The 26,602-nt window shown below is 41.7% G+C and overlaps 1 protein-coding gene across 1 annotated transcript in view; it reads left to right on the top strand.

The window, feature by feature from the left end:
* Positions 1-26,602, top strand: part of DMAP1 (DNA methyltransferase 1 associated protein 1) — a 258,949-nt gene that overhangs the window by 186,531 nt on the left and 45,816 nt on the right. Inside the window, exon 10 of the mRNA XM_053693398.1 lies at positions 9,810-10,096. Coding sequence (XP_053549373.1) covers positions 9,810-10,096 — 287 coding nt within the window. The remainder of the gene's footprint in view (positions 1-9,809; positions 10,097-26,602) is intronic.

Here is a 26,602-nt window from a genome sequence, read left to right as displayed (position 1 = left end):
CTGATTATTTGCATAAATGCAAAGGCTTCTGGCTTTGTGGTCCTAGCCCGCCGGGCTCTCAGGTTGAAGTCTTGGTCTGCAGATATGACTTCTAAATCCAGACTCCTTTCTCTTCCCTGCAAGGGAAAGATTTTATTCAGTCCAGTGCTGGACTCCATTATTTCTACGGTTACCGGAGGGAAAGGTGCCTTCCTACCGCAGGATAAGAAAAATAGGCCTAAGGGGACGGCAATTGTCTAATTTTCGTTCCTTTCATTCTGACAAATCACGACAGCAATCCTCATCCAAGTCCGAGCAGCCCAAGAGTACTTGGAAGCCGGCTCAGTCCTGGAATAATTCTAAACAGACTAAGAAGCCCGCCGAGAACAAATCGGCATGAAGGGGTAGCCCCCGATCAGGGATCAGATCGAGTATGGGGCAGACTGTTTCTTTTCTTTCATGTAATTGGCAAGAGTCCATGAGCTAGTGACGTATGGGATATACAATCCTACCAGGAGGGGCAAAGTTTCCCAAACCTCAAAATGCCTATAAATACACCCCTCACCACACCCACAATTCAGTTTTACAAACTTTGCCTCCTATGGAGGTGGTGAAGTAAGTTTGTGCTTTATTTTCTTCGTTGATATGCACTTCTCAGCATTTTGAAGCCTGATTCCTCTCAGAGTACAGTCTTTGTCAGAGGGATGTGAAGGGAGTTTTATCTATTGATTCTATGGTTATCCTCATGGGAAATCTTTTCAAAGGTTCTATGTTATTGGTCGTAGAGATTCATCTCCTACCTCCCTTTTCAGATCGACAATATACTCTTATATTCCATTATTAAACATACATACCGAAACTCTCAGCTGTGGTTTGACACTTTATGTATTAATATAAAGTTTTAAATATATGTATTGTACTTATATTTGCCATGAGTCAGGTTTATGTACATTTTCTTTTGCAGACTATCAGTTTCAAAATTGGTAAAATATTTAGGAAGTTATTTTTTCTTACCTGGGGTATAGTCTTTTTTTTTCCTTCAAATTGACTGCTTTTTCATTTAAATTTCGTGGGCAAATTTGGCTTGCGAGGTCGCAAAATGCTGATATTTATTGCGTCATTTTTGGCGCGAAGGTATGTTCGGTGACGCAAATTCGTAATTTCCGGCGTCTTAGTTGACGCCAGTTTTTCCTTGCACAAGGTTGCGTCGTTTCCGGATGTTGTTAGTGCCAAAAAAATGTCATTTTGCGTAGTGTGTCATACTTGGCGCCAAATAATTTAATTATTTAAACCCCACTTCCTATATGCCTCTTGCCTTTTTTTATGCTCAGAGGGCTATGCTGTTTGCATTTTTCCCCATTCCTGAAACTGCCATATAAGGAAATTTATCATTTTGCTTTATATGTTGTTTTTTCTCTTACATTTGCAAGATGTCTCAATCTGATCCTGTCTCAGAAATAACTGATTGAATCCTGCTGCATGATAACAGTTCTACTAAAGCCAAGTGTATCTGTTGTAAGTTAGTGGAGATTATATCTCCAGCTGTAGTATGCAACAGTTATGATAAACTTTTACATGCAGAGAATGTATCCATCAGTGCTAGTACAATGCCTGTTGTTTGTTCCTTCAACATCTAATGTACATGATATCCCTGTGAATATAAAAGATTTTATTGCTGATGCGATTCAGGCGGCTTTGTCTGCTATTCTGCCTTCTAATAAACGTAAAAGGTCTTTTAAAACGTCTAATAAAGTTGATGAAATTTCAAATGACTGACACCATACTGAATTATCCTCCTCTGATGAGGATCTATCTGATTCAGAAGATCCTACCTCAGATATTGACACTGACAAATCTACTTATCTCTTTAAGATGGAGTATGTACGTTCCTTGTTAAGAGTTGTTGATTACTTTGGATATTGAGGAATCTAGTCCTCTTGATACTAAAACTAGTAAACATTTAAATTCTGTTTATAAACCTCCTGTGGTTACTCCAGAGGTTTTTCCAGTTCCTGATGCAATTTCTGATATGATTTCAATGGAATGGAATAGGCCTGGTACTTCTTTTATTTCTTCTTCTAGGTTTAAAAAGTTGTATCCTTTACCAGCAGCTAGATTGGAGTTTTGGGAAAAAATCCCGAAAGTTGATGGGGCTATCTCTACTCTTGCCAAATGTACTACTATTCCTTTGGAAGATAGTACTTCTTTTAAGGATCCTTTAGATAGGAAACTTGAATCTTATCTAAGGAAAGCTTATTTATTTTCTGGCTATATTCTTAGGCCTGCTATATCTATGGCTGATGTTGCAGCTGCATCAACTTTTTGGTTGGAAAGCTTAGCGCAACAGGAAACAGATTCTTATTTGTCTAGCATTGTTCGCTTGCTTCAACATGCTAATCATTTTATCTGTGATGCTATTTTTGATATAATCAAAATTGATGTTAAATCTATGTCTCTAGCTATTTTAGCTAGAAGAGCTTTGTGGCTCAAATATTGGAATGCTGACATGGTATCTAAGTCTAGATTGCTATCTCTTTCTTTCCAAGGTAATTATTTATTTGGTTCTCAGTTGGATTCTATTATTTCAACTCACTGGGAGGAAGGGAGTTTTTTGCCTCAGGATAAAAGATCTAAGGGTAAATCTAAAGCTTCTAATTGTTTTTGTTCTTTTCGACAGAATAAAGAACAGAAAGCCAATCCTTCCCCCAAAGAATCTGGTGCCAATTGGAAACCTTCTTTAAGTTTGAATAAATCCAAGCCTTTTAAGACACCAAAGCCAGCCCCCTAGTCTGCATGAAGGTGCGGCCCTCATTCCAGTTCAGCTGGTGGGGGGCAGATTAACATTTTTCCAAGACATTTGGGAAGATTCTATCCAAAATTTAGTGGATTCAGTGTATTGTCTCTCAAGGGTATCGGATATGATTCAGAGTAAGACCTCCTGTGAGAAGATTCTTTCTCACGTTCCAGCAAATCCGGTAAAGGCTCAGGCTTTTCTGAAGTGTTTTTCAGATCTAGAGCTTTCAGGGGTAATCATACCAGTTCCATTTCAGGAACAGGGTTTGGGGTTTTATTCAAATCTATTCATTGTCCCCAAGAAAGAAAATTCATGCAGGCCAGTTCTGGATCTGAAAATTTTGAATCTTTTTGTAAGAGTGCCAACTTTCAAAATGGTGACTATAAGGACTATTCTGCCTTTTTTTCAGCAAGGTCATTATATGTCCACAATAGACTTACAGGATGCATATTTTCATATTCCGATTCATCCAGACCACTATCGATTTCTGAGATTCTCTTTTCTAGACAAGCATTACCAATTTGTCGCTCTTCCATTTGGCCTAGTGACAGCTCCAAGAATTTTTTTTTAAGGTTCTCGGTGCCGTACTCTCTGTAATCAGAGAACAGGGTATTGCGGTGTTTCCTTATTTGGACGATATCTTGGTACTAGCTCAGTCTTTACTTTCTGCTGAATCTCACACAAATCAACTAGTGTTGTTTCTTCAAAGACATGGTTGGAGGATCAATTTACCAAAAGGTTCCTTGATTCCTCAGACAAGGGTCACCTTTTTAGGTTTCCAAATAGATTCAGTGTCCATGACTCTGTCTCTAACAGACAAGAGATGAATAAAGATTGGTTTCAGCTTGTCGAAACCTTCAGTCTCAATCATTCCCTTCAGTGATTATGTGCATGGAGGTTTTAGGTCTCATGACTGCAGCATCGGGCGCGATCCCCTTTGCTCGATTTCATATGATACCTCTTCAGCTTTGTATGCTGAATGAATGGTGCAGGGATTATACAAGGATATCACAATTAATATTCTTAAATCGCAATGTTCTACTCTCTCTGACTTGGTGGTTAGATCACCATAGTATAGTTCAAGGGGCCTCTTTTGTTCCTCCAACCTGGACTGTGATCACAACAGATGCAAGTCTTTCAGGTTGGGGTGCTGTCTGGGGATCTCTGACAGCATAAGGGGTTTGGAAATGTCAAGAGGCGAGATTACTAATCAACATTTTAGAACTCTGTGCTATTTTCAGGGCTCTTCAGGTGTGGCCTCTGTTGAAGAGAGAACCATTCATTTGTTTTCAGACAGACAATGTCACAACTGTGGCATATGTCAATCATCAGGGCAGGACTCGCAGTTCCCTAGCTATGAAAGAAGTATCTCGGATACTTTCTTGGGCAGAATCCAGCTTTTGTCGAATTTCTGCGGTACACATCCCAGGTGTAGACAACTGGAATGCAGATTATCTCAACCATCGGACTTTACATCCGGGGGAGTGGTCTCTCCATCCAGATGTGGGTTTTTTTCAGATTGTTCAGATGTGGGGTCTTCCATAAATAGATCTGATGGCCCCCCATCTAAACAAGAAACTTCCCAGGTACCTGTCCAGGTCCAGGGATCCTTAGGCGGAGTAGGTGGATGCATTAACAGTTCCTTGGTTTTACCAACCTGCTTATATCTTTCCGCCTCTAGTTCTTCTTCCAAGCATGATCTCCAAGATCATCATGGAACAATAGTTTGTGTTTCTGGTAGCACCAGCATGGTCTCACAGGTTTTGGTATGCGGACCTTGTCCGGATGTCCAGTTGCCAACCTTGGCCACTTCCGTTTAGACCAGACCTTCTATCTCAAGGATTGTTTTTCCATCAGGATCTCAAATCTTTAAATGTGAAGGTATGGAGATTGAACGCCTAGTGCTTAGTCATAGAGGTTTCTCTGACTCAGTGATTGATACTATGTTACAGGCTCGTAAATCTGTTTCCGGGAAGATTTATTATCGAGTTTGGAAGACTTGTATATCATGATGTTCTTCTCATAAATTCTCCTGGCATTCTTTTAGAATTCCTAGAATTTTACAGTTTCTTCAGGATGGTTTGGATAAAGGTTTATCTGCAAGTACTTTGAAGGGAGAAATCTCTGCTCTTTCTGTTTTATTTCACAGGAAGATTGCTAAGATTCCTGATATTTACTGTTTTGTACAGGCTCCTCCTTTTGAGACTATGCATTCTTTGGATATTAAACTACTTTCTTGGAAAGTGTTGTTCCTTTTGGCTATCTCTTCTGCTAGAAGAGTTTCCGAGTTATCTGCTCTTTCTTGTGAGTCTCCTTTTCTGATTTTCCATCAGGATAAGGCAGTTTTGCGGACTTCATTTAAGTTTTTACCTAAAGTTGTGAATTCTAACAACATTAATAGGGAAATTGTTGTTTCCTCTTTGTGTCCTAATCCTAAGAATTCTTTGGAGTGATCCTTACATTCTCTAGATGTTATAAGAGTTTTGAAATATTAAGTTGAAGCTACTTAAGATTTTAGGAAGACTTCTAGTCTATTTGTTGTCTTTTCTGGTCCTAGGAAAGGTCAGAAAGCTTCTGCCATTTCCTTGGCATCCTGGTTAAAGCTTTTGATTCATCAGGCTTATTTGGAGTCGGGTCAGGCCCCGCATCAGAGAATCACAGCTCATTCTACTAGATCAGTTTCCACTTTGTGGGCTTTTAAGAAAGAAGCTTAAGTTGATCAGATTTGCAAAGCAGCAACTTGGTCTTCTTTGCATACATTTACTAAATTCTACTGCTTTGATGTATTTGCCTCTTTGGAAGAAGTTTTTGGTAAAAAAATTCTTCAGGCAGCTGTTTCAGTTAGATTCCTCTGCTTATGAGAAAAACTTATTTTTTTAGATGTGGATTTAATTTTTTCAGCGGAAAATGGCAGTTTTTATTTTTATCCCTCCCTCTCTAGTGACACTTCTGTGGAATACCACATCTTGGGTATTACTATCCCATACGTCACTAGCTCATGGACTCTTGCCAATTACATGAAAGAAAACATAATTTATGTAAGAACTTACCTGATAAATTCATTTCTTTCATATTGGCAAGAGTCCATGAGCTAGTGACGTATGGGATATACAATCCTACCAGGAGGGGGAAAGTTTCCATAAGACCCACCCTTTTTATGGTGGTTATGTATTTTTGTATAAAGCACAATTATTTCCAGTTCCCTTTTTTTATGCTTTTTACTCCTTTTTCTATCACCCCACTACTTGGCTATTCGTTAAACTGAACTGTGGGTGCGGTGAGGGGTGTATTTATAGGCATTTTGAGGTTTGGGAAACTTTCCCCCTCCTGGTAGGATTGTATATCCCATATGTCACTAGCTCATGGACTCTTGCCAATATGAAATAAATGAATTTATCAGGTAAGTTCTTACATAAATTATGTTTTTTTCAGACGCTTGGTTCCAGGATGTACAGGATCCTTGGGTCCTGGAGGTTGTATCTTAAGGATACATGATAGGATTCAAGTCTCATCCTCCCAGGGGCAGATTCCTACTGTCCAGTCTTTTTCTACAAGACCAGAAAAGAGGGCTGCCTTCTTAGGTTGCGTACGGGATCTCTCCTCTCTAAGAGTAATTGTCCTAGTACCTACAGCAGAAAGAGGTTTGGGGTTTTATTCAAACCTTTTCTTGGTTCCAAAGAAGGAGGGAACTTTTTGTCCAATTCTGGACCTAAAGTGCCTAAACAAGTGTCTAAATATTCCCTCTTTCAAGATGGAGACAATACGGTCAGTCCTTCCTCTGGTTCAGGAAGGACAGTTTATGACCACAATACCTTCACATCCCGATACACAGGGAACATTTTCAGTTCCTGAGGTTTGCATTTCTGGACCAGCATTTCCAGTTCATAGCTCTTCTGTTTGGCCTAGCTACTGCTCCAAGGATATTTTCAAATGTTCTGGGGGCTCTTCTAGCCGTTGCCAGAACATGAGGTATTGCTGTAGTTCCTTACCTGGATGATATCTTGGTACAAGCACCATCTTTTTGTCTAGCGGAAGAACATTCATAGTCCATTCTCAACCTTCTTCGATCACATGGATGGAAGATAAACTTGGAAAAGAATTCTCTTACTTCAAGTGCAAGGGTGAATTTCCTGGGGACAATAATAGACTCCATTTCCATGAGAACATTTCTCACAGATCAGATACATTGCAAGCTAACTTCTGCATGTCTTGCCCTCCAGACCTCCTTGAGACCCTCAGTGGCTCAGTATATGGAGCTGATCGGACTCATGGTGTCCTGTATGGACATCCATTACAATTGCCAGATTCCATCTCAGACCCTTACAACTATGCATGCTGAGACAATGGAACAGTGACCATTCAGATCTGTCTCAACAGATCGTGCTGGACAACATGTCGAGAAACTTGCTCTCTTGGTGGCTCTGTCCAGATCATCTGTCCCAAGGTACGTGCTTCTTGAGACCTTCCTGGAGATTGTGAAGGAGCAAGGTCTGTGGACTCAGGAGTCGTCCTCCCTTCCGATCAATATTTTGGAACTCCGGGCAATCTTCAATGCCTTGAAGGCTTGGCCCCTTCTGGGTTCGACCCAGTTTATCAGATTCCAATAAGACAATATTACCTTGGTTGCCTACATCAACCATCAGGGAGGAATGAGAAGTTCCTTGGCAATGAGAGAAGTATCTCAGATACTAGAGAGATACTGATCGCTCCATTGTGGCCTCGAAGGACGTGGTTTGCGGATCTTGGGGGGGATGTCCTCATCTCCTCAGTGGAGGTTACCTTGTCGCAGAGATCTGCTGATACAGGGTCCCTTCGTTCTTCAAAATCTAGATTCTCTGAGGTTGACTGGGTGGAGATTAAACCCTTAGTCTTAGCCAAGAGAGGGTTCTCTGAGAGTGTTATCGACACTCTGGTTGAAGCTCGTAAGCCAGTTGCTCGTCGTATCTACCATAAGGTGTGGAGGACTTACTTGTACTGGTGCGAAGAGCCTGGCTTTCCCTGGCATAAGGTTAAGGTTGCCAGACCAGAGTTTTATCTTTTCTCCTGGATGGACTGGAGAAGGGTCTATCTGCTAGTTCCCTGAAGGGACAGATATCGACCCTGTCGGTGTTACTGCACAAGAGTTTGGCTGAGCTTCCGTATGTGCAGTCCTTTATTAAGGGTATAACTAGGATCAGACCTGTGTTTAGATCTGGGGCTCCTCCTTGGAACCTTAATCTTGTTCTTAGTGTTTTGCAGCAGGTCCGTTTGATCCGATGTGTACTGTTGACATTAAACTGTTATCTTGAAAGGTTCTTTTTTTGCTTTCTATTGCCTCTGCGCGCAGAGTTTGAGATTTCTGCTTTACTCCCCTTATCTTGTTTTCCATGCTGATAAGGCGGTTTTACATACTAAATTAGGGTTCCTCCCTAAGGTGGTGTTAAACCGTACCATTAATCAAGAAATTGTTGTTCCTTCCTTGTGTCCTAATCCTTCTTCAATGAAGGAGCGCTTGCCTAACAATCTAGATGTGCTTCGTGTCTTGATGTTCTATCTTCAGGCTACTAAGGAATTCATACAATCTTTCTCTTTGATTGTCATCTATACGGGGAAGCGTAAGGGGCAGAAAGCTACTACGACTTCCCTATCTTTCTGGTTGAGGAGTGTCATCCGCTTAGCTTATGAGACAGCGGGGCGACAGCCTCCTGAGAGGATAATGGCTCATTCCACCAGAGCAGTGGCTTTCTCCCGGGCTTTTAAGAACGAAGCCTCTATGGATCAGATTTCTAAGGCGGCTACCTGGTCCTCCTTACACACTTTTTCTAAATTTTACAAGTTTGATGTGTTTGCTTCAGCTGAAGAAGCTTTCGGGAGAAAAGGTTTGTTACCTCCTGTTATTCAGTCAGTGTCCTCTGGAGCTTGGGTATTGTTTTCCCAACAGTAAGGAATGAAGTCGTGGACTCTCCCTGCCTTATGGGAGGAAAACATAATTTATGCTTACCAGATAAATTCCTTTCCTTCCTGGCAGGTAGAGTCCACAACCCCGCCCGTATTTTATTTTTTGATGGGCGGCTCCCTTTTTATATTATTTCTTCTGGCACCTTTATACCATTATGTTTCTCCAACTTTTCCTTGTTCCCTCGGCAGAATGACTGGGGGATTGGGGAAGTGGGAGGGATATTTAAGCCTTTGGCTGGGGTGTCTTTGCCTCCTCCTGGTGGCCAGGTGTTGTGTTTCCCAACAGTAAGGAATGAAGTTGTAGACTCTCCCTGCCAGGAAGGAAAGGAATTTATCTGGTAAGCATAAATTATGTTTTTATTAAAGGCACATTGTACTGTAGCATTTTCTTCCCTTTAATTTGTTTCCAATTATCCATTTTACCCGCAGGAGTATATTAAATTGGTTACATAAAGCTACTTTACCTTTATTTTTGGTATTTGAAATAGCTGATTTTGCCTGTCTATACTTAACATTTCTATAATTAAGTATTGGCTTTAGAAAATCTGTGTAAACATAGCCAGCAGAAGAAATTACACTCCCGGGGATGAGAGCTAAGTAATACATTTTAATTTTCACTTATTCTTTCTAAGTATTATGCTTTTGTATACAGACAGAGGTAAGATTAGGAAGCATTTGTGTGTATAGAAAGTGATAAACTAAGGAGATCTAAATTCCCTGCAAGTTCAGCCCATTTTAATGGCTTGCAGCTTCAAAGAACAGAACCAGCTATTTCATATACAAAAAATTGAAACATTAAGAGGAAAATTAGTACACTGTTCATTTAAATAGTTCTGACATCTAAAATTCCACTTAGTCTGGCAATGGTTCTCATATTGTGTTGTTTGGGGCTGGATCCCTAAAGAACACTACGCTTAACGGCTCTTTCTCTGCAGACAGGTTTTACTCTAGAAATTAATGTGCACAAAATGCAACAGATTTGTTGGGCTAGTTCAGGCGTTAGACGGTTTGGTGAAATTAGCCGGAATCTACTATATTTATTTAAAATCCGTTATGTGAAAACACTATCTCGATTACTCTTCTTGAATTTTCCCAACAGATTTGAACCCGATGCCGACAGAGGAGATTGTACAGATGTTTAATGAGCTGCGGAGCGACCTGGTGCTGCTGTATGAGCTGAAGCAGGCTTTCTCCAACTGCGAGTACGAGCTGCAGATGCTGCGCCATCGATTTGAAGCCCTTTCTAAGACCGGAAGCTCCAGCACAGGCGCAGTCGGAGATGGGACGGGAAGTCACAGTCAGGTTATGGTCAGCATAGAAGAAATAAAAACAGAAGTTAAAGATCCAATCATTGATGTTGTTGGAGCTCCACTAACTCCCAACTCGGTAAGTGGTGCAGAAAAGTGTATAATGTTCTTGCAACTGCCATCTAATAGGACTGGCTTATTGCAGGTTATGTTAAGGGAACTGGGAGTGGTGCGGTAAAGTGTTTCACAGGACTGGCTTATTATTTGAGGTTATGTTAGGGGAACTGGGAGTGGTGCAGTAAAGTGTTTCACAGGACTGGCTTATTATTTGAGGTTATGTTAGGGGAACTGGGAGTGGTGCAGTAAAGTGTTTCATAGGACTGGCTTATTATTTGAGGTTATGTTAGGGGAACTGGGAGTGGTGCAGTAAAGTGTTTCATAGGACTGGCTTATTATTTGAGGTTATGTTAAGGAAACTGGGAGTGGTGCAGTAAAGTGTGTAACAGGACTGGCTTATTATTTGAGGTTATGTTAGGGGAACTGGGAGTGGTGCAGTAAAGTGTGTAACAGGATTGGCTTATTGCAGGTTATGTTAGGGGAACAGGGAGTAAGTTTCCCATCTATAACATGTGAAAGAATTCATTTAACTTTACTGTATGGACAAAATATTGTAACTAATTTGGTTTGTGTTGTTTTCAAGTTGTTCTCACAGGTAACTTTTTTAATTATTTATTTATTTTTTGTTTTAGTAAAAATTGCGAAGGATAAAAAATTAAATTAAGATTTCAATAAAAAAAAATTGGATTTGATGACTTTATCTGCATAAGATAAACGTTTATCTTAAGAACTTGCCAAAGCCACATTCCTGCACATTAACTAGTATTTGTTCTGTATTTGCCCCTGAAATCTATTTACTATTTAAAGTGAATGTAAATTTTGATGCTAAAGTGCCCGGTTTTTAAAACTTTGATTAAAAACAAGGTCACTTTAATTCATCAAAATTTACATTTCACTCCTGTTGTGTAAAAAAACTTACCTTTTAAGCTTCACAGCAGCTCCAGCTTCTATCAGTCTCACAAGCCATTTCTGGTGTCAGAAATGATTGATAGGTCATCCTCCAATCACAGCTTCCCCCCCGGGGGATTCAGTGTCTGATTCACTGCTGTGATTGGAGGAAGCAGGATTCCTCATTTTAGACCCAGGAAGAGGCTTTGAAATGGGTGGAGGAAGCTGGAGCTGCTGTGAAGATTAAAAGGTAAGTTTTTTTTCACAACAGGAGTGAAATGAAAATTTTGATGAATTAAAGTGCCCTTGTTTTTAATCGAAGTTTTAAAAACCGGGCACTTTAGCATAAAAATTTACATTCACTTTAAGTCCCGGACCTCACACTGTTATTGGTTTGTTAGTGCAGCAGCTAAACAGGTTTCTATTTACTCTCTGAGTGTGAGGGAGACACAAGCTTTAAAAGCTGGTTTAGGCAATTGACAACATCTTGGAGAAAACACGTAGGTTACAGAATACAGTAGAACGCACATATAGCTTGTGTACATTAAAGGAATACTAAACCCAGTTTTTTTTTTTCCTTTCATGATTAGGATAGAACATGCAATTTTAAGAAACTTTCTAATTTGCTCCTATTATCAATTTTTCTTCATTATCTTAACTTGAAAAAGCAGGACTGAAAGCCACCAATTAGCAAGTGCTACCCAGGTGCTGAACCTAAAATGGTCCGGCTCCTCAGCTTTCATTATTGCTTTTCAAATAAAGTTACCAAGAGAGAGAAGAAAAATTGATAATAGGAGCAAATTGGAAAGTTGCTTAAAATTGCATGTTCTATCCGAATCATGAAAGGAAAAAATTGGATTTAGTATCCCTTTAACCATGGAAAATATAGTAAGTGCAGGCGGTAACTCAGACTAACAGGTATGTATTGAGTAAGCAGCTGACTGCAGTAGAGACCAGAAGACGTGGAAAACTCAAAGTACTTAGGAGAGATGTGAATCCACTTGAATGTGATAAGATCAGATGGTCTCTAGTGTCTGACAGAGTCTTATCTGCCATCTAACTATTGAAAAGCAAATCACCAGTTTGTAATGTAAAAAATAGGCCTCTGGCCATGCGTGGTTGCTGGATGCCCACATAAAAATGTACCCCAAGGCTCTGCAGAATATAATAACCATCACCACAGTAAGCCGCCCTCTGAGACTTGTTTATAATCCACATCTCATGGCAGCTGGCTAAGCTGCTTCCCGTACCGCTATACACAATACATAGATACACAGAGAGAGATAATGTGTGACAAACACATGCACGATGTATTGTGATTTGCAGGGAGATTGAAGGCACCTTATCTGTGGGCTGCAGAGGTGACACATTAATCTGGACTTTAGTATTTTCTGTCATTCTCTAGTGACATGATAGGAGTCTAAGGGACATTACTGGGCTGCTCCTGTACCTTTGTCTAAGCTCCTGTTTGCTGCGGTTGTAATGAGCGAATAGTCACATTAACCATAAGATACATTAATATAATGTGCAGATTTGCCTTCTGTACCGGCTGTGACTGAAGCTCAGATATAGGGGAAGATATGAGACCGACCCTATTGATTGTAACAAAGGTTTACGTGTGAAGCATTGCCCTAAGCTGCACAGGCACATCATGATCAATACTGGAATAAGTAGAATAAATTTGCATCTGAAGTTAAAAGCTTTGTTGTGTTTTTTTATATCCCTGAAAGCTGCGTGCAGATGTATTCACACCGTAATATGTAACATATATTCCCTTTGTGTGCGTGAAAATGGTAGATCCGGATCATCAGAACACGGACAGTAAGTCCAAATGAAACTTCTTTCCAATTTACTTCTGTTATCTAATTAGCGTTGCTATCTTGGTATGTTTGGGAGCTAGCTGCCGATCAGTGGCTGCATGTGTATGCCTTGTCATTGACTCACCTGGTATTTTCAGCTAGCTCCCAGTAGTGATTCCTAACCTATTTTTTGTTTTTTAAGAGACTGAAGCTGTCCATAACCTTTCTGTATAATATTATTTTCTTGCATTAGTGCAGAAAACAGAATATATATATATATATATATATACGCACACACACACACACATATATATACATATATATGTATATATATATATATATATATATATATATATATATAAAACAACAAAAAAGTATTGGTACACATCCAACCACTTATATATACTTCTGTCTGCTAAATATTCTTAAATAGTTCAAATAAAATTGGGATAAACATCTCACAATATTATTGACTTATATTTCTCTTGTTAAGTGTATTCAGTCCACGGGTCATCCATTACTTATGGGATATATTCCCTTCCCAACAGGAAGTTGCAAGAGGATCACCCAAAGCAGAGCTGCTATATAGCTCCTCCCCTCACATGTCATATCCAGTCATTCTCTTGCAACCCTCAACATAGATGGAGGTCGTGAGAGGAGTGTGGTGTTTTATACTTAATTATTTCTTCAATCAAAAGTTTGTTGTTTTTAAATGGCACCGGAGTGTGCTGTTTTTTTCTCAGGCAGTATTTGGAAGAAGAATCTGCCTGCGTTTTCTATTATCTTAGCAGAAGTAACTAAGATCCACTGGCTGTTCTCGCACATTCTGAGGAGTGGGGTAACTTCAGAAAGGGGAATAGCGTGTGGGGTCTCCTGCAAATAAGGTATGTGCAGTAAAATATTTTTCTAAGGAATGGAATTGACTAAGAAAATACTGCTGATAACGATGTAATGTAAGTAAAGCCTTAAATGCAGTGAAAGCGACTGGTATCAGGCTGATTAATGTATATGCAGTAAAGTAATTTTCTAAGGAATGGAATTTTGACTAAGAAAATGCTGCTAATACTGAAGTAATGTAATAAGCCTTAATGCAGTAGAAGGACTGGTATCAGGCTTATCAATAGAGATACATACTCTTTAAAAAAAGGATGTTTAAAACGTTTGCTGGCATGTTTAATCGTTTTTGTGAGGTACATCGGTGATAAAATTCATTGGGGCATGAATTTTTCCACATGGCTGACTTATATTTCTGCATGGAAACAGTTAACTGAGGCTTCCCACTGTTGTAATAATGAGTGGGAGGGGCCTATTTTAGCGCTTTTTTGCGCAGTAAAAATTCAGTCTCAGTCTTCCTGCTTCTTCCTGCATGACCCAGGACGTCTCTAGAGAGCTCAAGGGACTTCAAAAGTCATTTTGAGGGAGGTAATCAGTCACAGCAGACCTGTGACAGTGTGTTTGACTGTGTTAAAAAACATTTTTTTCTCTATTGATTATCCGTTTTGGGTATTAAGGGGTTAATCATCCATTTGCAAGCGGGTGCAATGCTCTGCTAACTTAATACGTTTACTGTGAAAATTTGGTTGCTATAACTGATTTGGTTCATTGTTATTTCAACTGTGACAATTTTTTGTGCTTCTTAAAGGCGCAGTAGCGTTTTCTATAGTGCTTGTAAATTTATTTTAAAGTGTTTTCCAAGCTTGCTAGTCTCATTGCTAGTCTGTTTAAACATGTCTGACACAGATGAATCTGTTTGTTCACTATGTTTGAAGGCCAGTGTGGAGCCCCATAGAAATATGTGTACTAAATGTATTGATTTCACTTTAAATAATAAAGGTCAGCCTTTATCTGTAAAGGAATTATCACCAGACAACGAGGGGGAAGTTATGCCGACTAACTCTCCTCACGTGTCAGTACCTTCGCCTCTCGCTCAGGAGGCGCGTGATATTGTGGCGCCAAGTACATCAGAGACGCCCATACAAATCACTTTACAAGACATGGCTACTATTATGAATAATACCCTGACAGAAGTATTATCTAAATTGCCAGAATTAAGAGGCAAGCGCGATAGCTCTGGGATAAGGACAGAGCGCGCTGGTGCTGTGAGAGCCATGTCCGATACTGCGTCACAGTTTGCAGAACATGAGGACGGAGAGCTTCATTCTGTGGGTGACGGATCTGATCCAGGGAAACCGGATTCAGAGATCTCTAATTTTAAATTTAAGCTTGAGAACCTCCGTGTATTGCTAGGGGAGGTTTTAGCGGCTCTGAATGACTGTAACACAGTTGCAATTCCAGAGAAATTATGTAGGCTGGATAGATACTATGCGGTGCCGGTGTGTACTGGCGTTTTTCCTATACCTAAAAGGCTTACAGAAATTATTAGCAAGGAGTGGGATAGACGCGGTGTGCCTTTTTCCCCTCCTCCTATATTTAGGAAAATGTTTCCAATAGACGCAACTACACGGGACTTATGGCAGACGGTCCCTAAGGTGGAGGGAGCAGTTTCTACTTTAGCTAAGCGTACCACTATCCCGGTGGAGGATAGTTGTGCTTTTTCGGATCCAATGGATAAAAAATTAGAAGGTTACCTTAAGAAAATATTTGTTCAACAAGGTTTTATCTTACAGCCCCTTGCATGCATTGCGCCTGTCACTGCTGCTGCGGCATTCTGGTTTGAGTCTCTAGAAGAGGCCATTCACACAGCTCCATTGGATGAAATTATGGACAAGCTTAAAGCACTTAAGCTAGCTAATGCATTTGTTTCTGATGCCATTGTACATTTAACTAAACTAACGGCTAAGAACTCCGGATTCGCCATCCAGGCGCGCAGAGCGCTATGGCTTAAATCCTGGTCAGCTGACGTGACTTCTAAATCTAAATTGCTTAATATTCCTTTCAAAGGGCAGACCTTATTCGGGCCCGGCTTGAAAGAAATTATTGCTGACATTACTGGAGGTAAGGGTCATACTCTTCCTCAGGGCAGGGCCAAATCAAAGGCCAAACAGTCTAATTTTCGTGCCTTTCGAAACTTCAAGGCAGGAGCAGCATCAACTTCCTCTGCTCCAAAACAGGAAGGAACTGTTGCTCGTTACAGACAGGCCTGGAAAACTAACCAGTCCTGGAACAAGGGCAAGCAGGCCAGAAAACCTACTACTGCCCCTAAGACAGCATGAAGGGATGGCCCCCTATCCGGAAACGGATCTAGTGGGGGGCAGAATTTCTCTCTTCGCCCAGGCGTGGGCAAGAGATGTCCAGGATCCCTGGGCGTTGGAGATCATATCTCAGGGATATCTTCTGGACTTCAAAGCTTCTCCTCCACAAGGGAAATTTCATCTTTCAAGGTTATCAGCAAACCAAATAAAGAAAGAGGCATTTCTCCAACATAGGTGTGTCCGGTCCACGGCGTCATCCTTACTTGTGGGATATTCTCTTCCCCAACAGGAAATGGCAAAGAGCCCAGCAAAGCTGGTCATATGATCCCTCCTAGGCTCCGCCTACCCCAGTCATTCTCTTTGCCGTTGCACAGGCAACATCTCCACGGAGATGGCTAAGAGTTTTTTGGTGTTTAAATGTAGTTTTTATTCTTCAATCAAGTGTTTGTTATTTTAAAATAGTGCTGGTATGTACTATTTACTCTGAAACAGAAAAGAGAAGAAGATTTCTGTTTGTGAGAGGAAGATGATTTTAGCAAACGTTACTAAAATCGATTGCTGTTTCCACACAGGACTGTTGAGATGAAGTAACTTCAGTTGGGGGAAGCAGTTGGCAGACTTTTCTGCCTGAGGTATGATGGCCACATTTCTAACACGACTTGGTAATGCTGGAAGGCTGTCATTTTCCCTATGGGGACCGGTAAGCCATTTTCTTAGATTAAGTATGAGAATAAAGGCTTTATAAGGGCTTAAAAAACTGGTAGACATTTTTCTGGGCTAAAACGATTACTTGCTAAGCATATTTGACAGATTATAGCGCTTTATAATTATTATAATCTTGGGGATTGTTGTTAAAAAACGGCAGGCACTGTATGAACACCTTTTTCAGAATAGGCAGAGCCTCATTTTCGCGCCACTAATGCGCAGTTGTTTTTGGAAGGCAAGGCATGCAGATGCATGTGTGAGGAGCTAAGATACACTGAAAAAGCTTACAGAAGGCGTCATTTGGTATCGTATTCCCCTCTGGGCTTGGTTGGGTCTCAGCAAAGCAGATTCCTGGGACTGTATAGGGGTTAAATGTAGAAACGGCTCCGGTTCCGTTATTTTAAGGGTTAAAGCTTTCAAATTTGGTGTGCAATACTTTTAAGGCTTTAAGACACTGTGGTGAAATTTTGGTGAATTTTGAACAATTGCTTCATACTTTTTCGCATATTCAGTAATAAAGTGTGTTCTGTTTAAAATTTAAAGTGACAGTAACGGTTTTATTTTAAAACGTTTTTTGTGCTTTGTTGACAAGTTTAAGCCTGTTTAACATGTCTGAACCATCAGATAAACTATGTTCTATATGTATGAAAGCCAATGTGTCTCCCCATTTAAATATATGTGATAATTGTGACAGGGTGTCCAAACAAAGTAGGGACAATGATGCCACTGATCATAATAGTGCCCAAGATGATTCTTCAGATGAGGGGAGTAAGCATGGTACTGCATCACCCCCTTCTGTGTCTACACCAGTTTTGCCCACACAAGAGGCCCCTAGTACATCTAGTGCGCCAATACTTATTACTATGCAACAATTAACGGCTGTTATGGATAATTCTATTGCAAATATTTTATCTAAAATGCCTACTTATCAAAGAAAGCGCGATTGCTCTGTTTTAAACACTGAAGAGCAAGAGGACGCTGATGATAACGCTTCTGACATACCCTCACACCAATCTGAAGGGGCCAGGAGGGAGGTTTTGTCTGAGGGAGAAATTTCAGATTCAGGGAAAATTTCTCAACAAGCTGAACCTGATGTTGTAACATTTAAATTTAAATTAGAACATCTCCGCGCACTGCTTAAGGAGGTATTATCTACTCTGGATGATTGTGACAATTTGGTCATTCCAGAGAAATTATGTAAGATGGATAAGTTCCTAGAGGTTCCGGTGCCCCCCGATGTTTTTCCTATACCCAAGCGGGTGGCGGATATAGTAAACAAGGAATGGGAAAGGCCCGGCATACCTTTTGTGCCTCCCCCTATATTTAAGAAATTATTTCCTATAGTCGACCCCAGAAAGGACTTATGGCAGACAGTCCCTAAGGTCGAGGGGGCGGTCTCTACTCTAAACAAACGCACTACTATTCCCATAGAAGATAGTTGTGCTTTTAAAGATCCTATGGATAAAAAATTAGAGGGTTTGCTTAAAAAAATGTTTGTTCAGCAAGGTTACCTTCTTCAACCAATTTCATGCATTGTTCCTGTCACTACGGCAGCGTGTTTCTGGTTCGAAGAACTAGAAAAGTCGCTCGATAAAGAATCTTCGTATGAGGAGATTATGGGCAGAGTTCATGCACTTAAATTGGCTAACTCTTTTATTCTAGATGCCGCTTTGCAATTAGCGAGATTAGCGGCGAAAAATTCAGGGTTTGCTATCGTGGCGCGCAGAGCGCTCTGGCTGAAGTCTTGGTCAGCGGATGTGTCTTCCAAGACAAAATTACTTAACATCCCTTTCAAGGGCAAAACACTGTTTGGGCCCGATTTGAAAGAGATTATTTCAGACATCACCGGAGGAAAGGGCCACGCCCTTCCTCAGGATAGGTCTTTTAAGGCTAGAAATAAGCCTAATTTTCGTCCCTTTCGCAGAAACGGACCAGCCTCTACTTCTACATCCTCTAAGCAAGAGGGTAATACTTCTCAACCCAAACCAGCCTGGAGACCGATGCAAGGCTGGAACAAGGGTAAGCAGGCCAAGAAGCCTGCCACTGCTACCAAAACAGCATGAAGGGATGGCCCCCGATCCGGGACCGGATCTGGTGGGGGGCAGACTTTCTCTCTTTGCTCAGGCCTGGGCAAGAGATGTTCAGGATCCTTGGGCACTAGAAATAGTTTCTCAAGGTTATCTCCTGGAATTCAAGGAACTACCCCCAAGGGGAAGGTTCCACAGGTCTCAATTATCTTCAAACCAAATAAAAAGACAGGCATTCTTACATTGTGTAGAAGACCTGTTATGGATGGGAGTAATTCATCCAGTTCCAATAAGAGAACAAGGGATGGGGTTTTACTCCAACCTGTTCATAGTTCCCAAAAAAGAGGGAACGTTCAGACCAATTCTAGATCTCAAGATCCTAAACAAATTTCTCAGGGTCCCATCGTTCAAAATGGAAACCATTCGAACGATCCTTCCTACCATCCAGGAAGGTCAATTCATGACCACGGTGGATTTAAAGGATGCGTACCTCCATATTCCCATCCACAAGGAACATCATCAGTTCCTAAGGTTCGCTTTTCTGGACAAGCATTACCAGTTTGTGGCACTTCCATTCGGGTTAGCCACTGCTCCGAGAATTTTCACAAAGGTACTAGGGTCCCTTCTAGCGGTTCTAAGACCAAGGGGCATTGCAGTAGTACCGTACTTGGACGACATCCTGATTCAAGCGTCGTCTCTGTCAAAGGCAAGGGCTCATACGGACATCGTCCTAGCCTTTTTCAGATCTCACGGATGGAAAGTAAACATAGAAAAAAGTTCTCTTTCCCCGTCAACAAGAGTTCCCTTCTTGGGAACAATAATAGACTCCTTAGAAATGAGAATTTTTCTGACAGAGGTCAGAAAATCAAAACTTCTAAACTCTTGTCAAGTTCTTCATTCTGTTCTTCGTCCTTCCATAGCGCAGTGCATGGAAGGAATAGGATTGATGGTTGCAGCAATGGACATAGTTCCTTTTGCACGAATTCATCTAAGACCATTACAACTGTGCATGCTCAGACAGTGGAATGGGGATTATACAGACTTGTCTCCGACGATTCAAGTAGATCAAAGGACCAGAGATTCACTCCGTTGGTGGCTAATCCTGGACAATCTGTCAAGGGAATGAGCTTCCGCAGACCAGAGTGGGTCATTGTCACGACCGACGCCAGTCTGGTGGGCTGGGGCGCGGTCTGGGAACCCCTGAAAGCTCAGGGTCTATGGTCTCGGGAAGAATCTCTTCTCCCGATAAACATTCTGGAACTGAGAGCGATATTCAATGCTCTCAAAGCTTGGCCTCATCTAGCAAAGGCCAAATTCATAAGGTTTCAATCAGACAACATGACGACAGTTGCTTATATCAACCATCAGGGGGGAACAAGGAGTTCCCTGGCGATGGAGGAAGTGACCAAGATAATTCAATGGGCGGAGGATCACTCCTGCCACTTGTCTGCAATCCACATCCCAGGAGTGGAAAATTGGGAAGCGGATTTTCTGAGTCGTCAGACATTCCATCCGGGGGAGTGGGAACTCCACCCGGAAATCTTTGCCCAAATAACTCAATTATGGGGCATTCCAGACATGGATCTGATGGCGTCTCACCAGAACTTCAAGGTTCCTTGTTACGGGTCCAGATCCAGGGATCCCAAGGCGACTCTAGTAGATGCACTAGTAGCACCTTGGACCTTCAACCTAGCTTATGTTTTCCCACCGTTTCCTCTCATTCCCAGGCTGGTAGCCAGGATCAACCAGGAGAGGGCTTCGGTGATCTTGATAGCTCCTGCGTGGCCACGCAGGACTTGGTATGCAGACCTGGTGAATATGTCATCGGCTCCACCATGGAAGCTACCTTTGAGACAGGACCTTCTTGTTCAAGGTCCATTCGAACATCCGAATCTGGTTTCTCTCCAACTGACTGCTTGGAGATTGAACGCTTGATTTTATCAAAGCGTGGGTTTTCAGATTCTGTCATAGATACTCTTATTCAGGCTAGAAAGCCTGTAACTAGAAAGATTTACCATAAGATATGGAAAAAATATATCTATTGGTGTGAATCTAAAGGATTCCCATGGAACAAGATAAAAATTCCTAGGATTTTATCCTTTCTACAAGAGGGTTTGGAGAAGGGATTATCTGCAAGTTCTCTGAAGGGACAGATTTCTGCGTTATCCGTTTTACTTCACAAAAGGCTGGCAGCTGTGCCAGACGTTCAGGCTTTTGTTCAGGCTCTGGTTAGAATCAAGCCTGTTTACAGACCTTTGACTCCTCCCTGGAGTCTCAATCTAGTTCTTTCAGTTCTTCAAGGGGTTCCGTTTGAACCCTTACATTCCGTAGATATTAAGTTATTATCTTGGAAAGTTTTGTTTTTGGTTGCAATTTCTTCTGCTAGAAGAGTTTCAGAGTTATCTGCTCTGCAGTGTTCTCCACCCTACCTGGTGTTCCATGCAGATAAGGTGGTTTTGCGTACTAAGCCTGGTTTTCTTCCGAAAGTTGTTTCCAACAAGAATATTAACCAGGAGATAGTTGTACCTTCTTTGTGCCCGAATCCAGTTTCAAAGAAGGAACGTTTGTTACACAATTTGGACGTAGTCCGTGCTCTAAAATTCTATTTAGAGGCCACTAAAGATTTCAGACAAACTTCTTCTTTGTTTGTTGTTTATTCTGGTAAAAGGAGAGGTCAAAAAGCAACTTCTACCTCTCTTTCTTTTTGGCTTAAAAGCATTATCCGTTTGGCTTATGAGACTGCCGGACGGCAGCCTCCTGAAAGAATCACAGCTCACTCCACTAGGGCTGTGGCTTCCACATGGGCCTTCAAGAACGAAGCTTCTGTTGACCAGATATGTAAGGCAGCGACTTGGTCTTCACTGCACACTTTTGCCAAATTTTACAAATTTGATACTTTTGCTTCTTCAGAGGCTATTTTTGGGAGAAAGGTTTTGCAAGCCGTGGTGCCTTCCATTTAGGTGACCTGATTTGCTCCCTCCCTTCATCCGTGTCCTAAAGCTTTGGTATTGGTTCCCACAAGTAAGGATGACGCCGTGGACCGGACACACCTATGTTGGAGAAAACAGAATTTATGCTTACCTGATAAATTACTTTCTCCAACGGTGTGTCCGGTCCACGGCCCGCCCTGGTTTTTTTAATCAGGTCTGATGAATTATTTTCTCTAACTACAGTCACCACAGTATCATATGGTTTCTCCTATGCATATTTCCTCCTGTACGTCGGTCGAATGACTGGGGTAGGCGGAGCCTAGGAGGGATCATATGACCAGCTTTGCTGGGCTCTTTGCCATTTCCTGTTGGGGAAGAGAATATCCCACAAGTAAGGATGACGCCGTGGACCGGACACACCGTTGGAGAAAGTAATTTATCAGGTAAGCATAAATTCTGTTTTCTACGCTGTGTACAAGACCTCCTAGTAATGGGGGTGATCCACCCAGTTCCGCGGACGGAACAAGGGCAAGGATTTTACTCAAATCTGTTTGTGGTTCCCAAGAAAGAGGGAACCTTCAGACCAATATTGGACCTAAAGATCTTAAACAAATTCCTCAGAGTTCCATCATTCAAAATGGAAACTATTCGAACCGTCCTTCCCATGATCCAAGAGGGTCAGTACATGACCACAGTGGACTTAAAGGATGCCTACCTTCACATACCGATTCACAAAGATCATTATCGGTACCTAAGATTTGCCTTTCTAGACACGCATTACCAGTTTGTAGCTCTTCCCTTCGGGTTAGCTATGGCCCCGAGAATTTTTACAAAGGTTCTGGGCTCACTTCTGGCGGTTCTAAGACCGCGAGGCATAGCGGTGGCTCCGTATCTAGACGACATTCTGATACAAGCGTCAAGTTTTCAAATTGCCAAGTCTCATACAGAGATAGTTCTGGCATTTCTGAGGTCGCATGGATGGAAGGTGAACGTGGAAAAGAGTTCTCTATTACCACTCACAAGAGTCTCCTTCCTAGGGACTCTTATAGATTCTGTAGAGATGAAAATTTACCTGACGGAGTCCAGGTTATCAAAACTTCTAAATGCTTGCCGTGTCCTTCATTCCGTTCCACGCCCGTCAGTGGCTCAGTGCATGGATGTAATCGGCTTAATGGTAGCGGCAATGGACATAGTGCCATTTGCGCGCCTGCATCTCAGACCGCTGCAATTATGCATGCTAAGTCAGTGGAATGGGGATTACTCAGATTTGTCCCCTCTACTAAATCTGGATCAAGAGACCAGAGATTCTCTTCTCTGGTGGCTTTCTCGGGTCCATCTGTCCAAGGGTATGACCTTTCGCAGGCCAGATTGGACGATTGTAACAACAGATGCCAGCCTTCTAGGTTGGGGCGCAGTCTGGAACTCCCTGAAGGCTCAGGGTTCGTGGACTCAGGAGGAGAAACTCCTCCCAATAAACATTCTGGAGTTAAGAGCAATATTCAATGCTCTTCTAGCTTGGCCTCAGTTAGCAACACTGAGGTTCATCAGATTTCAGTCGGACAACATCACGACTGTGGCTTACATCAACCATCAAGGGGGAACCAGGAGTTCCCTAGCGATGTTAGAAGTCTCAAGGATAATTCGCTGGGCAGAGTCTCACTCTTGCCACCTGTCAGCGATTTACATCCCAGGCGTGGAGAACTGGGAGGCGGACTTTCTAAGTCACCAGACTTTTCATCCGGGGGAGTGGGAACTTCATCCGGAGGTGTTCGTTCAGCTGGTTCATCGTTGGGGCAAACCAGAACTGGATCTCATGGCGTCTCACCAGAACGCCAAGCTTCCTAGTTACGGATCCAGGTCCAGGGACCCGGGAGCGGCGCTGATAGATGCTCTAGCAGCCCCTTGGGTTTTCAACCTGGCTTATGTGTTTCCACCGTTTCCGCTGCTGCCTCGACTGATTGCCAAGATCAAACAGGAGAGAGCATCGGTGATTCTGATAGCGCCTGCGTGGCCACGCAGGACCTGGTATGCAGACCTAGTGGACATGTCGTCCTGTCCACCATGGTCTCTGCCTCTGAGGCAGGACCTTCTAATACAGGGTCCTTTCAACCATCCAAATCTAAATTCTCTGAGGCTGACTGCATGGAGATTGAACGCTTGATCCTATCAAAGCGTGGCTTCTCGGAGTCAGTTATTGATACCTTAATACAGGCACGGAAGCCTGTTACCAGAAAAATTTACCTTAAGATATGGCGTAAATATTTATATTGGTGCGAATCCAAGAGTTACTCATGGAGTAAGGTTAGGATTCCTAGGATATTGTCCTTTCTACAAGAGGGTTTAGAAAAGGGCTTATCTGCTAGTTCGTTAAAGGGACAGATTTCTGCTCTGTCTATTCTTTTACACAAACGTCTGGCGGAAGTTCCAGAAGTCCAGGCTTTTTGTCAGTCTTTGGCTAGGATTAAGCCTGTGTTTAAGACTGTTGCTCCGCCATGGAGCTAAAAACTTGGTTCTTAAAGTTCTTCAAGGTGTTCTGTTTGAACCCCTTCATTCCATTGATATTAAGCTTTTATCTTGGAAAGTTCTGTTTTTGATGGCTATTTCCTTGGCTCGAAGAGTCTCTGAGTTATCTGCCTTACATTGTGATTCTACTTATCTGATTTTCCATTCAGACAAGGTAGTTCTGCGTACTAAACCTGGGTTTTTGCCTAAGGTAGTTTCTAACAGGAACGACTTTTGCATAATCTGGACGTAGTCTGTGCCCTGAAGTTCTATTTACAGGCAACTAAAGATTTTCGTCAAACTTCTTCCCTGTTTGTCGTTTACTCTGGACAGAGGAGAGGTCAAAAAGCTTCGGCAACCTCTCTCTCCTTTTGGCTTCGTAGCATAATACGTTTAGCCTATGAGACTGCTGGACAGCAGCCCCCTGAAAGAATTACAGCTCATTCCACTAGATCTGTGGCTTCCACCTGGGCCTTTAAGAATGAGGCCTCTGTTGAACAGATTTGCAAGGCTGCGACTTGGTCTTTGCTTCACACCTTTTCAAAATTTTACAAATTTGACACTTTTGCTTCTTTGGAGGCTGTTTTTGGGAGAAAGGTTCTACAGGCAGTGGTTCCTTCCGTTTAAGTTCCTGCCTTGTCCCTCCCATCATCCGTCTACTTTAGCTTTGGTATTGGTATCCCATAAGTAATGGATGACCCGTGGACTGAATACACTTAACAAGAGAAAACATAATTTATGCTTACCTGATAAATTTATTTCTCTTGTAGTGTATTCAGTCCACGGCCCGCCCTGTCTTTTTTAAGGCAGATCTAAATTTTAATTAAAACTCCAGTCACCACTGCACCCTATGGTTTCTCCTTTCTTGTCTTGTTTCGGTCGAATGACTGGATATGACATGTGAGGGGAGGAGCTATATAGCAGCTCTGCTTTGGGTGATCCTCTTGCAACTTCCTATTGGGAAGGGAATATATCCCATAAGTAATGGATGACCCGTGGACTGAATACACTACAAGAGAAATAAATTTATCAGGTAAGCATAAATTATGTTTTTTTTGTTGTTTTGTAGTTGTTTGCATTGTGTAGGCAAACACTCACTGTATCACAGTCTGCATTGTGTAGGCAAACACTCGCTGTATCACAGTCTGCATTGTGTAGGCAAACACTCGCTGTATCACTGTCTGCATTGTGCAGGCAAACACTCGCTGTATCACTGTCTGCATTGTGCAGGCAAACACTCGCTGTATCACTGTCTGCATTGTGCAGGCAAACACTCGCTGTATCACTGTCTGCATTGTACAGGCAAACACTCGCTGTATCACTGTCTGCATTGTGCAGGCAAACACTCGCTGTACCACAGCAAACAAAAGAACAAATAAAATGTCATAATAGAAGTTATTTGGAAAGTTGTTTAAAATTGCTGAATCGTCAAAGAAACGATTTGGGTTTCAGGTCCCTTTAAGACCACATTGAATGTAAAGACCTTTGTGTCAGGAGATAAAAATAGGATCTGATTTCCAGTTCTGGGATGAGTAGATGGCCAAATGGGAAATGTCCTAGTGCCACCACTTGCCCCACTGCCACCCAGTCTTTAGTCACACTGCAGAGGAGAAAATCACTTTATCACAATTGATATAATGTATATGTAGGGGGGGGGGGGGGGTCTGCTGAATTCAGTGCTGTGTGTCCCTGATCGTCTAACAGCAAGCTCACGGTTAACATGACCTGGTCTTTGACATATTTGAAACAAGTATAATCAAGTTAATTTACTGCAAGGCAAATTCATTACCTAAAGGGGCCCCATGTTAAATACAGCACTGACCTTTACTGGCTGATTACACAAAGACGACACAATTAGATTAGTCCAAGACAAAAGGTCAGATGCATTCACACTGTGACCATTTTACACTACCTTGGAACAGAAATCGCGCAGAGGCCCGTAGGGAGTTTGGAACCGTCCTCCCCCATCCTTTCTTTGCTTAGCAGTAGGTTCTACTGTATGTGAGCGCAGGCCCTGGTTGGTTGTAACGCTACAGAAACTTCTACTAGTTATGTATTGTTACTTGTGGTTATTTTCACTGCATTTAGTACATAGACGTAATGTTCAGATATTTAATATAACCCCATATCAGATCTAAAATATTACAGTATGCACAAGCTTCCCTGTATCATGTGACATATGAATAAAATGCGCAGGAAGGTAAATGATGGGAAAAAGATAAAATGAATTCCATTATACTGATTTTCTGCTTATTTTGTTATATTTGCTGTTAACATTACAGAACATAACCTGTAATAGCGAAGATTTAGGTCTCCTCGACTTATTCTGTCATCTTCATTCTGTCAGCTGGTTACAGTTTAACTTTTGTCTGCAATTTTGGGCACAACAAAGGCTTTTCAGAGATAGGCCTCAAATCCATGTCACTTTTTTACGATATATACGGTGCATATATAAATGTGTGCACAGACCTTTTGTGATGCGGCACTTTATTACATATATATATATATATATATATATATATATA

Source organism: Bombina bombina, chromosome 10 (genome assembly GCF_027579735.1).
Source record: "Bombina bombina isolate aBomBom1 chromosome 10, aBomBom1.pri, whole genome shotgun sequence".
NCBI lineage: Eukaryota > Metazoa > Chordata > Amphibia > Anura > Bombinatoridae > Bombina > Bombina bombina.
Note: the sequence above shows the minus strand (reverse complement) of the source record. Positions and strands in the feature narration are given on the sequence as shown.